This window comes from Anser cygnoides, chromosome 19 (genome assembly GCF_040182565.1).
Source record: "Anser cygnoides isolate HZ-2024a breed goose chromosome 19, Taihu_goose_T2T_genome, whole genome shotgun sequence".
In the NCBI taxonomy this organism is placed as follows: Eukaryota; Metazoa; Chordata; class Aves; order Anseriformes; family Anatidae; genus Anser; species Anser cygnoides.
The window spans coordinates 3,510,600-3,524,107 of NC_089891.1; the positions used below are offsets into that span (position 1 = coordinate 3,510,600).

General features: G+C 36.1%; 1 protein-coding gene across 11 annotated transcripts in view; it reads left to right on the forward strand.

Annotated features, from left to right (window-relative positions):
* The window catches only part of B3GNTL1 (UDP-GlcNAc:betaGal beta-1,3-N-acetylglucosaminyltransferase like 1), a 127,292-nt gene that overhangs the window by 22,553 nt on the left and 91,231 nt on the right, over positions 1–13,508 (forward strand). For all 11 annotated transcript variants that reach the window (XR_007167943.2, XR_010825868.1, XR_010825869.1 and 8 more), the window contains one exon: positions 12,748–12,843. Coding sequence is in view for 7 of the 11 variants with exons in the window: in XM_048075902.2 (XP_047931859.1) it covers positions 12,748–12,843 (96 nt within the window). In the remaining 4 variants the exon portion in view is untranslated. The remainder of the gene's footprint in view (positions 1–12,747; positions 12,844–13,508) is intronic.

The following is a 13,508-nucleotide window of genomic DNA, read 5'->3' on the forward strand; positions in this document are numbered from 1 at the left end:
GTGTGTGCTCCTCATATGTCATAGATGTAGCACGTGTAGGAAGAGATGCCTATGTGAAGAATCCCTTCTGGGTTAATACTGTGTATTCCAGAACTCTAATTCAAAGGCCTGAAAGGAAAAATGGGAACATCTCCAGCTGCTCCTAAGGAGTAAATACTTCAGTTTGGTCCGGAGACCCCCAATAGTTCTGACACAACTTCAGCTATCTTAAGAAAATACGTGAGAACCTATCCACAAATACACAGACCAATGTCAGGGTGGTCTGCTATTCTTTACAAAGTGATCTCTCTTCTCCCTTCAGAATCATCACACCAATCAATTTTCTGGCTTTGGAAGATGTATGGGGGGGTTTGAATAAGGTTCTGTTCCGTTTTCAAAGTTCTGACTTTAGCGTAGTGGAGGGGCAGTGGAAAGCAGAAGCTTAAGAAATGCCTGTGAAGCAGTGAGCTTTTTTGGTTTGTTCCTGAAATTCGAATTTGCAGACTTGGACTTTCCAGTATTTTGCAACTTTTCCTGACCTGGATTTATAGTTTAATTTTGACTTAATGTAGTCTCAATGTACTTTCAGAAATTTTGTTTCTATTCCTAGCCATGCAAGTTGTTACCAAGAGCCAGATTTGGAGACTAGTATTCCCAGTAGCCTCTAATGTTGTAGGTTTCAGTCTACTGAAACCTTTTGTTACTAACAGAGATCTACAGGTAAGAAAAATCTCCAACTTTCTCCACCAAGAGGAAATTTCTTCCAGAACCTAACTAATCCCTGAGGTTCTTCCTCATCCATGTTATTATGAAGTGTAGACTGCCTTACCCTGACTTGAAGTCTGGTCAATAAACAGTGGCACCGAAGATTCTGGATGCCTTTGGAATGACTCCTCAGCTGGGTGTTCTTCAAAGAAAGTGGTGTCTTGGCTTGCTCCCAAGATCAGGTAGTGGAGTTAACTGGAGTAACACTGCAGAAGCCCGTAGCTTTATCAGTCTCATTTCCTGTGTTGTGGACTACTTAATCAAGCTTTGAAAAAGCCAGAACAAAAGTTCCGCTCAACTCTCTTGAGCTTTTCTTATCTTGAGGACTTTCAAAAAAATAAAAATAAAAATCCTGTAGGACAGAGATATCCTGTTGTTGGTAACATTTACAGTAGAGGGTTTTGGATCTGAAAATGCAAATTACATTCAGTAAAATCATGATGTATTAGTAGCTCTCTAGAACCACTGTCATCCCGACCTCCTGGTGAATATACAAACATATTACATTATGTCTAGGTCCTGTTGACAGGGATTCTATAAATAGGACACCCTCAGAGGATACAAGTTTTTGAGATTATTGATAATATGATAGCTACCAACCTTTTGGCTCTCCTTGTCTAGTGCAGATGTGCACTTACGCAGCATATGCATGTGCCTTCAAGTTGCTTATGGTCTTATCAGATAACGAATGACTGTTACTAGATAATGAATGATTGTGTTACTGAAATTTCTCACTCTGGTTTTTAGCAGCATCTATTCTATTTATTGCTCTTATCCCATTTATCCAGGATTACCCATCACAAATCATGTATGCTTTCTTGGCAGCTAGTAAGTGAAAAGATTCAAATCACATTTCCACTGGTTCTGAGAAATTCAGACCTTCCTATTTTATTTTACTTCTGGAGAAGGTCTGATGTTGTGTATATACTAGAGTTCTATTGAAAAAGGCTTCTGAATTTGGAGTAGCCCAGGAAATGTACACTTCCAGTATTGTTGCCTAAACCACATGCGCACACAGACGTGAATGATGCACTCTTTCACACCTGTGATCCACATACATTCTGTTATTGAATTTGGACAAAGTATTGTATTGGGCAAAGTGCCCTTTAAGAATTCCCAGGGCTTTTTGTTTCAAAGACAGATGAGATTGCTGGCTGCATCTGCTCCCAGGCTGTCTTGTTGCAGAGTGTCTGCATCAGGACCTGCTGTGGGCATGCCAGGGTGAAATTGGTGGATGTGCTTTGAATGTATTCTTGTAGAGCTTGAACAGTGTTATAAAACTTTTCTGGAAAGTTCTTCATCCATGTTGTAGGTACCTGACCACAGTTTGCCAAACTACTCTACCACTTGTGGAGGCTTCTAAGAATGATGTGGCCCCGAGTACTCTTCCAGTGTTTCAGTTTTCCTAAGGATTCCAGATAGTGGATGGAACAAAAAAGGATGCTAAAAGGAGATGTACTGTTTACACTCAAAATCCATTGACCTTCTCATCTATCTTAGAGCCATACTGAATGTTTTTTGGACACCACATTGTTGTCTTGGCACGGTGAAATTTTTACTCTTCCTCTCATCAGTGTTGAATTTGAGAATATGTGTGCCCTCGCAATATGACTACACATGAACAGTATACAGCGTCCAATTTTTATATCTTTCTTTCTGTAGAATTGCTTAGAAAATAAACAAGCTCTTCCTCACTGTATTCCTTGTCTTCCCAACAGCTGGCATCACAGTCTGGGTTATTTCCTTTTCTTTTCACTGGCGGAATAAGAGGTGGATTTGTACAAGTGTCAGAGTGAACACCTTTCTCTTGTTTTAAAATTACTAGTCTCTTTCCCAAACATACAGGATATTTAGGCATGTGAGAGAACATTGTGATACTGTTTGCATTTTTTTCAGTGAGAAATTCTCACTGTTTTGCATCTCTAAAGCAAATACTTGGCATATGCTGTAGCTTGGATTTAGGTCAAGAGCTGTAACACCTAAGGCAATTGTAACCTGTTGCATTATCTGAATCTGTTAAACAACTGACTAAATTGTACGTATCTTTGGTTAATGTGACCCTCAGGTAGTCGATTGGATTGAGCAAACTGGAGTAATGCTGCTAGTTCGCAGACCTGCTCGTCTGCCCCTGGGGAAGCGGTAAACAAATATTGCGCAGCCAACAAATGAATTAGAGAAATGAACAAATGAACGAAGTAGTGGAGCTTGATCCTGTCTTTAAGGCACAACTTCAGGCCACAGCAGTGTGTCTTCCTCCCCACCCCCTCTGAACATCCAAAATTAACTAAACTTAGAAATGAAGTCTTACTTTCTTTTCTTATTTTCTTTGTCCCAGACACATACAATTCTTGATATTGAAAGTTACGTTCTAGTAGATTAGTTTTTTGTATTGTTATTGTACCCTGCCATTCTACTTGCCTAGACCTGTTGTATATTTCTATTACATGTTTGAAAGACAGTGTTGTTTCTCTTCTCCGTTTTCTTTACCTGTTCCTTATTTAGCACTGTGCATCTGGTTAGAGGTCACTATTTTTTTTTTTCTTTTCTCTACTGGAGGAACTAGCATTTCATTTCCTTTTTCTGTAACTAAATGGATCTGACTCCACTCTAATAATAATTGATTATGTCAATCCTTTTAGCTTCCACCTTATTCATTTAAACCAATATTTGAAATTGTAAGATTTTATCAGTAGCAACAGAAAGTATAGAATAAAATGAGTAGATCCTCTCTTACAGGTATAAATAATGTCTACTTCGTGCACCACTAAGACTATTCATTTTAATGTGGAACAGAACTTTTAAGAACAACATTCTGATTTTTTAGGTGGCTGTCATGATGATGATATTTAATTCTTTTTCAAAATACCTGAAGGATGACAATATTTCAATTGTTGCTGTGTTGTTATGAGACTGGGGTTTTATATATTAATCCATGGGAACACTGGGAATGGCTTAAAAATATTGAGCATTGCAATGTTCTGATTGCAAAAAGATTAATAGGCATTTTTATATCATCTGTCAGTGAGTTCCAAATTTCAGATCTAGCTCTTGTCCTTGGGGGGAGGGAGGTACTTCTAGGTAGTCTGGACCAGTTTCCATGCACAGTCCTGCATAGCAGAGCAGCTCTTTAAGTGAGAGTGTGCTCTGATTGTTTTGTATACAAATAGAATGGTGCATGTAAATAGTTTGTTCTAAGTGTCTTGCTTTGCTGAATAATGAGCACATTGCCTTCTCATCCATCACACATTGTGTTCACATCCAACTTATCTCAGGTATGCAACTGCACATGTAGAAACTCTTGTGACAGAATTTGAGTGCAGCATCACTCCTTAGAGCACTGGCTTGTACAGCAGAAACTTTTCACTGTAGCATTTTGCTGAGCAGCTGTGCCATAATATATCAAATTAATGGGGCTCCTTTGTTTCTGCTTATTATCACAAGTCTGGAATAAAGACGGGATTGTTTTATTTATTTCGTGCCAGACCAGGCTGCTTCATGATGAAAGGGGAGAATGGGATAAAAAATAAAAATGGGAAGAAAAATAAAGACGGAGGCCACCTTATAAACTAGCAGTCAACAGTAGCAGTTTGGGAGTATTGGCAGTCAGTGTGTAGTGATTACATTCCACATACCAACAGAGTTTGGTCACCTCTGAAAGATCTTAAAGCCTTTTGTTTGCTGTATCTTCTTATTAGTCTAATGTTGGAGTAGTCCTGAAAAAACAGATTGCCCTTCAGACTGCATGCTGTGCCTCATCTGTGTACTTTCTCTTGGGAGTCAAAATGATTATTATGCAGTCTGATAATTACTTTGCACTTAGACAAGGGTTTGCTCTAATGGACAAGATAGTCTTCTTTGCATGGCTAGAACTGGCAAAACTGAGATAATGCATGTCTCCTGTACCTACATCTTATTCTTAAAATAGTCTTTTGTTGCCTAGTACTAATCAGAATTGAGAAGCTCTAAATCTTGTGTGGATTTTCATACAATTATACCTGGTACTTATTTTTTCCCTAAACCAAAACTCATGAAAATGTAGAATTGGTTTGCTGCTCCATTGAAGTTGCAAGTCTTTAGTAAACTCATTGGGAAGTGACCTGAAGTCTGGAAGTGTTCATGAACTATTCAGCAAATTTGGATAGCAGTATGACATTACACAGTGGAAATATGTTCTGTACTATGCCATTCCTCATCTGCTTTTTTTAAGGAAGGGGTTAGCAACGTTTTTCTGTAGTGAGAGCCTTTATTCCTGAGAGATGAGTGCCTTTTCTCTACTTAAATTAGACAGTGCTTTAGTCTGTATGCAAAATGAGGTGAGAGCACGTATGTAATTTTGCAGGTGTGAAAAGATAATAAGCGTATGTGAAGTTTCACTAAACTGTCATTAAACATAATTTCATAATGTTGAAATGCTACCTCCATTTGGTGTGATAGAAAAGTACCTCCATTTAAATTCTGTCCTTTATGTGTGTAACGTGCTGGTGGCTGTTGGTAATCTCTCGTTCTGTGTCTTCTACTGAAGTCCAGGTTTTACCAATCTCCCTGCTGGTGTTTCATCTTCCAGGTCATGCAGATAGCTTAGCAGATTGTTCTTTGATAAATGCTTTTATTTTGGGCATGAACTTGATTAAAATCTTCATCATGTAGAGCTTAAGTAATCTTTGTTTCTCCTTAGTTAATTTGCATAAGCTCTCCTGTCTCCCTTACTCAGCACGTTTGAGGTAGGTCGGTGTGCGTTGCCCAGGCATGTCCTAGCAAGCAGTGCATCTAGAGTTTAGTTTTAATATAAGCATTAATTCGCAGAACATCTATTGAAGAGAAATGAATCGGATACTGGCATGTCTTGATAGGCGGCTAGATCAAATTCATGTTAGCAAATTCATGTTAACCTGTTAGCAGGAATTTGCCCCAGTAAATGGGCTTAAGGAGATCTGAGGAATCTCTGGTCCATATTTGGCATAGACAGAGTGGAAAATGAAATTTTATTCCTGGGGTGATTAAAATTCTCAATTGTCCAAAATCAGTTTAATTTTCATCCAGGAGAATAAAGTGTACAGATAAATGTTTTCATGAACTAGTGTAAGTATTCTGGTCGGTAGAATTTCAATACTGTGTGCTGAGTTCCAGTATACTGCATTGTCTTAAATTTTTTTCTCCAGTCTGTGGAAAGTTTATGTGACTATCCAATATGAATAATTTCTTTAACAATGTGAGAATTATTCTTATAGTGTTTTTCATTAATTGGGCCTTTCCATGTAAATCACCTAGATTGCTGGAGTTCAGCTGCGTCTTCACTTTTTATTAGACAGCTTCCTTAAGATTCTGTTTAATCTGGTATTTCTGGAAAACCACAGTGCATTTTCGAAGTCATGATATCAGTTTAAGTCTTTTCTACGTTTTATCAAATATTCCAAATGAGAAACATCCCAACTTGCACCACTTTGTGATTAAATTTTTGTTTAATATGGCCTCCACATGCCAATAAACCCATCAAATGATTGTTGTTACTGGATTGTTGTTAAATATTGATAAATGTCTGATTATGTAGACTTTCAGAATATTTAATTTAAAAAACTATATTGAAGTACAAAACATTTGAAAAGTAAGATCCCCTACTCCTCGTGTTAGATATTTCGCTGTGATAATAACTATTATTAATCCAATCATATTTTGTGGAGCTACAGACACAACTTGGTTTTAAAATTGCAGTCGTACAAACATTATTGCTATCAATGATTGTTCCTAAGCCTTATGCAAAGAACTGATTGTTTAAACATTTTGTCAGGATCCAGAGTGTTTACTTAATATGCAACAAGTTAAGATTGCATGTGCAGTAGCCTTACTGTAAAGGTTGAGCCCTTAGGTCTTGTTTATCCCTCAATGGAAGATTTTGAATGAGGGTTTCTGAGGCCTGGTACTTTTTCCTAGCCAAACTAGTCATCAAAAGCACAGGGGCTTATTCCTTCACCTTTAAAAAAAAAAAAGTTTAAGAAACTTCTTAAATTTGTGTTCTGTCATAATTGAACACAGTCTGAATTATCACACTTCCCTGTTCAGACTTGCTGCGGTATCTCTTCAGTGATACTTGAAGTTTTTCCAAAAATACTGTGTTCCTACTTCATGATTTTGTATATTTGACAACGTTCTTTTGAAACGTATGCATGATGTGATGCTCAGCAGTACTCATTCTGATTGCAATGCTTTGACTTCTTGGGTTTTATGTGAATTTGCTGAAGTACATTCATACTTCCTTGGTTTTTAATTACTCTTTTTTATGTGCTGAAAATAAACATGTAACATCCTGTTGTGGACTTTGGACTTGAACCAGTGCTAAAAAGAAAATTTAACGGGTGTTCTCCTGAAGGAAAAAAAAATAAAATAAAGACTGCTACAAGATAAGAACATCTGCAGAAATTGATACGCATCTGACCTAAGGGACTTCACTGGGGAGTCAGCACTATTAACACATTTTTATACTTACTGAAAGAACTTTAAATAGTCTAGTAGTTTGTTTTGTGTCTTTATACCTAATGCAAATACGTCACAGGTTTCATGTATTGGAGAAAAATAGAAAAAAAGGAAATATATTTTAACACCTTCTTTCCTAAGTATATCGTATGGGAAAGATTTTAATGACATAAAAATATTCCTTTCATTTATTTTTCTTTTTGATTACACTAAGTAATGGTCACAAGAGCCTTTTTAAATGGTTGAAGATACTATTGGCTCTAATGATTCCGCTGCATTAAAAAATAAAAGGTCCTGGGCCTCAAGACAAACACAATATAAGTTAAATAAGATCTTTTAGTACTTGTAACAACATCAGTTTAAAGTCTTGTTTCTGTTAAGATTAAAATCCAAAATGCTGATGGTTGGTATAAATATCTAGCCTGTTTAGCTGTTACTGTGCCATGTGAGGTTGTTCAGTAAAGTAGCCTTTCAGTTACTGTGATGACCATGTACTCGTGTGGGAACTCAATGTAAAGTCTGCTCGGTAAATACCTGTATTTTGTAAATCTCCTTTCATCTACAGCACTCAAGTCAAGCCTGAGCAAGCATTATTATTGACACAATTTTACTTCTATAGTGATTAGCATTTTACTGACAGGTTCTTATTATAGCATCATTGCAATTTGATGGAATATCATCCTATAATACCCTAACTATATACACCCCATTATATTTCTATAAATTTTGGATTTAGATAGAGTTAGAGCTTTAATTACTTGCTGTAGGTAACAATAGTAAGAAGCAGAACTGAAAATGGAGCTGATAAATTTCTTCAACACAATCCTGCTTCCTTGCTCCAGTATTCTGCAAATGAAAGAGATTTAAGCATATAATTCCTAATAATCTTTATCTTTTAATTGGGTGAAGGAACAAATTAATAAGTGTAATCATCTGTTCATATTTAGTTAAATGAGTGAAGCTGCTTATTACCATTGGCCGAAAATATAGTTCAATACTTAGGTATTTTAATAGTTAAATATTAGTTTTACAATCATTCCAGTTAGCATGAGAAACTCCTAGTTATTGTGATTAAATTACAAAAAAGAACTGGTAGAAAATTGTGTTAATCATGTTTCCAGTGAGAAATCAGTGATCTGACAGAATTCTGCTGGGTCATGCCTGGGCAAGTAACTATTACTCTATAAGCACTATTCCATAAGACTACTTAAAAATTAAAAAAAAAAAAAAAAAAAGACTGAGACAGTATAGGATTTCTCTTTCCATAGTAGATCTCTACATAACAATTCAAATTAATTTAATGAAGGGATGGTTGAATAGAATGCTGAAAACTTTGGTGAGACTTCATAAAGCCCTGCGTTAACTAAAGGAGAGATTTGGGTGTAAATGAGCAGAGCCTAGAAACCCTCTGGTATGAGTAGCATGTTCCTTTTTTAGTCTGGCAGGTTGTTCAGTGAACTGTGCAGTGACAAAACTAAGATGCACAGAAGGATTTATGAAATGGCTCTGGTAGGATTTTTGGGCTTCAGAATTTCCAAGCTGTGAAGGTGGTTAGCTGTTGGTGGTTAGACTACTAGAGTGGACTACACGGCATATGGTACCAGTACATGGTCCCTGCTCCAGTATGGGTTCTGTGACTTTTAGAAAACCTGGGTTCACCCATGTAATTTTAGACTTGTAATTGAAGAAGTCTGATTAGGAGTCCAGTCGTTCTAAGCTCCTTGTATGAACAAAAGGGATATCTCCAGATTGCTGTTTCAGATTTTACGGAAAATGAATTTTGCCTAGAGAAGTTTTGGATGCCCCTGGAAGTGTTTATGGCCAGACTGGATGGGGCTTTGAGCAACCTGGTCTAGTGGGAGGTGTCCCTGCCCATGGCAGGGGGGTTGGAATTAGATGTTCTTTAAGGTCCCTTCCAACCCAATCCACTCTATGTTTCTATGAATATTAAGTCCTTGATTGTCAGTTTGTATGTTCATAGAATCATAGAATATGTTGTTTGTATGTATGTGTACAAGCATATATATATTTACCTATGTTTTATTTATATATGTATATAGCAGACACTAGGTGCCTAATACCTTATAGAGAATTTATGCTTTTGCTTCTCTTTGTTCAGTTCCCCTTTTAATAAAACTAAGATGGAAAAAATTGGATGGATAAAACTGGAGACCAATTAGTTTTTCATCCTTATTTCCTCTTTAGTATGACAGGAGGGTTCTGATCCCATAGGCTGTCTCCCGAATAAGAGAGATTCTTTGTGTTAGAGGAAATTGTAGTGATGTAAAAAAAAAAAAAAAAAAAGCCACATCTGCAGAAAATGTGTTGTTTTTAATTACTGTCAACTCATTTAATTTGTGCTTCCTGTCACCCACTTCTTTTTCCATTTATATGTGCGAGGGAAACACAAAACTCTAAAACGATGAAAGTAAGAAAGCTCTCTTTCTGGACGTTGCATTTAAAAGCAAACACTAGTGAAAAGTTGGAACAAGTTCTGGCATGTAATTTGATGGCTGTTGTTGCTGCTGGGTATAGAACACTTGATTTATACACGTATCAGATATGCAAGCAATACTCTTGTATTTCAGTGGAACAATTTTGTAACTCACAGAACAGTGCATGTGCTCGTAGTACAGTTTTGTAATGTATGTAATAATCTAGTTCCTCTGAATGTCATCAGAACCCTGAATTTTGTATTGATCAACAAGTAGTTGAACATGCTCATTAGATTTATAGTTTGCACATTATGGCTAACCCAGCATGCTGTGACCAATTTAGAGAATCTGTTTCATGGAGAACCCAATTATTCTAGTTTTATTTTATTAATTTGACCGTTTTAATTATAGTTATTTTGTGCTGGTTTTATTAGTTTTACAGTGCTCTAACTCCTAAAATGTTTAAATTTAGTGGCATAAAGTACATATCCATGACTGATTCTAATAATCTTAGTTAGATATGCTTTATTAACTTCACTCCTAATCATTGAAGTGACAGTTAATAGAGAGGAGAGATTCATATGCCTAACCATAGATGTATCCTAAGATGTCAAAGTAGCATTCTATCTGAGACCACCTAGACCTTTATAATTTTTAAAGTTACTTGTATGGCTTTTCAGAATATGTATTTGTTGGTAGTTAAGGTAAAACCAGAAAACTATTTTATGATCTTAATATTTCTTATCCATCACCATTTCTTGCTGTGATAAATTATAAATTATTTGGTATTTCCTTGCAGAGAGGCTAGTGCCTATTTAAGTAAACTGCTCAATAAGCTGTAAGCCATATTTAATATATGATACAAAGGCATTGTCTGTCTAGAAAATGAATTATCTAATGTGCTAGCAGAAAGGATTGTCATGTTTTTCTGTCCTGATTAGAGTTTTATTGTTCCATGAAGAGCCATAGTCCTTTGCCACGAGCCAAAAAAATATTTTTTTGCAGTTCATGTTACTATTTACTATACAAGGCGTATTAATACTGCATCACAGCATGTTCCTACTTGGAATCTGATATGTGCTGCATATCTTGTATAACGTAGTTCTATCTAGGTACAGGTATATAGTTAGCATTTGTAATAGTAAAAATAAATTTGCCTAATTAGATCAAAAAGTTGATTCTTGGATGAACTCAATTTTTGTATGGAAGTGGATACTCAAAATATTGAAAAGAAAATTTCTAATATGGAGAGTTTCTTTTACTTTCTGAGTCTGAATGGATGTAAAATAGGCCAGCAGGGATTTCACTGATGTATTTTAAAATTTGTGAAAGAAGCAACAGTGAAAAACCTTTCACTTGAATTTAAAAGGAAATATTCAGTGAAGTGAATATAAAAGAGCTCTGTGAGACATGGAGGAAATGGGAACCGGTGTGCGTTGCTTCTGATGCCACACCTTACACCGGGGAACCAGAGGAAGCCATTTGTACTCGAAATAAACCCGCTTCTGGTTGGATGAAAGAAGCTAGTTAAGTGAGCTGTGCTGTACAGGAGCCGTACCGAAGGGTCAGGATGTGTTGCTCTGTGTGGGTGATACTTATCTTGCAGCCGTGTAAGGCAAGAATGCTAGCCACGAGTCAGAGTCCCATTGAGAGAGGAATAGTACCACTAAAGAGGGAAAAAGTTGGATTTTTTTTGGCTGAGGATCCAGGAATAAGTTTGATTACATAGTGACAATTTTAAGATCTGTCTGTAAAACATACCTCTTAAGATGATGCTAAAAGCAGTCTTGAGTGATCTTGGTTCTAAAAAATGAAAAGAAAGCAGGAAGTCTTTGTGCTGTGCATAACATTTCACTGTTATGGTAGGGTAGAGGGAAGTGTGAACATTTCACTTCTTACAAAGTGCCAGCTTTGTTAGGCATTTATAGTTATTTTCCTCACTTCTTACAAAGTGCTAGCTTTGTTAGGCATTTATATTTATTTTCCTGCTGTGTTGCAAGATCAAAATGCAGCTGTTCTCAATAATATGCATTTATACTGTTAAGTATATTTTGCTGCAAAGTCATTATAATTGAAGAATGTGGATAAATGATGCTTTACAGTACTGTCTTCTGCAGGAGGGAGATGCTGGCTTTTATGTGCACTGCTTATAGGTTTGGTACAGCCGTGGAAGTCTTACGAGAGGTCACTAGGAGCACCAACTGTGGCTGTTTTGTTCCTTTGCTTTTAAGAAAGGAATTGTCATTTGTTTTCTTTGGAGAAGGATTATTTTTTTTCATGTGCTTGTGAAAGTACAGGTTTTAAAAATAATTAGAAAGCCTTGTGGAAATAAAAATGTGTATGTGTATAGAGAGCATATTTAGGTAATTTTAAGAAAAAGTGAACTTAAAGATACTACTATGGAGAACATTTTGGAGAACATTTTACTTGAGTTTTAAGCATATTAATCCCTCTCTTCCTCTGTGTTCCTCTAATTCCATATATGATTCAAGTATAGGACTGCTACATATGTATAATGATATCATTATCTAGATAATGATACTATCCAGTATGTAAGGGAGGAGATATTAGAGTGAAATCTTAACTTCATCTTTATAGTAACTACATCGGAGGTGTTTCATTCATCTATAATACCTGCCTTCCAAAGCTCAAACTAGAAAAGAGTAAGAAAAGCCAAAGGTATTGTGTGTGTGTGTAAATATGATGTACTACTAAAGAAACAGAGAAATGAGGATATTAGTAAGCATGTAGAGTCTCAGAAATTTTTGTTTCTAAATTACGTTTTGAATTGTCTTCATATTTTCCATCAACCAGCTTTTCTTTCTCACATTAATTCTCAGCATTGGTTTTACAGTTCCACCTTTTTAAGGTTTGTTGATATTGGATTAGATCATAGTTTCTCTTGCTTCTAGCTTTGGTGATTACAGAATGGAGGTTTTCAGATTTATAATCTTAATTCTTAAGATTCTGTATTCTTAATTTTCAGACGATGATCTTAATTCTTGTATTTCCCGTGTTTTGAATGCAGATTTTGTGATCTTGTTTTGCTGCCATGTGGGTGCAGAGCAGTTCACACAATGTTCATTTCATTTTGCCTTAGATTGTTGGTTGCCAAGTCAGAAGAGAGCCACCAATGTCTACTGAACGGTACACTCGTTGGATCAATAATCTGACTGAAGAACAGCTTCATACACAGGTATTCATGTTTTAGCTGTGACTGAAATTATGGCAGAAAAATACAGTGAGAGGTTTATTTTGTTATTTATTTTTTGTCGTTCATTAGCAACACTTGATAATTTACCAAGATTATCAGGTTTTTATAATTTAAATGCTAGAGTATTGAGTAAGAGAAATGTTACTGGTACATATGATCATTATGTAATGATGACTTCACACTGAGTGAGACTGAAGCTTTCAACTGGAGGTTCAGAGGGAGCCTAACTTTTCACACTGCTGTCTGTGGCTAAACATATATACTCATGTTCTAATCATCAGTTTAGGGTTTTCATTTTAAAATATATTTCAATACAAAAAGAAAAAAATCTTTCTTTAGAAGACTTTTTTTCTCCATGGGGTTTAGGTACTGACTACTTCTTTATCTGTTTAAGTGTTGCTAGAGATCATTTCAAAATAGCGGTTCTTCAGGCATTAAACATAGTGCTCATTGTACATGCTTCTAAGTGAGATGCGTCTTGTACGACCGAAGATGACAGTTTTGGCATAAAGAAAGGTTGTTTCGTTAGGCAGGCAGCCAATGCTGAACTAAAAGAGACTTTGGCAAAAACAAGTTAAACTGAAGAAATCAATCCAGCTTGTGGAGGAATGTGTGTACTGAGTATTATAAGAAATCTAATGGATGGT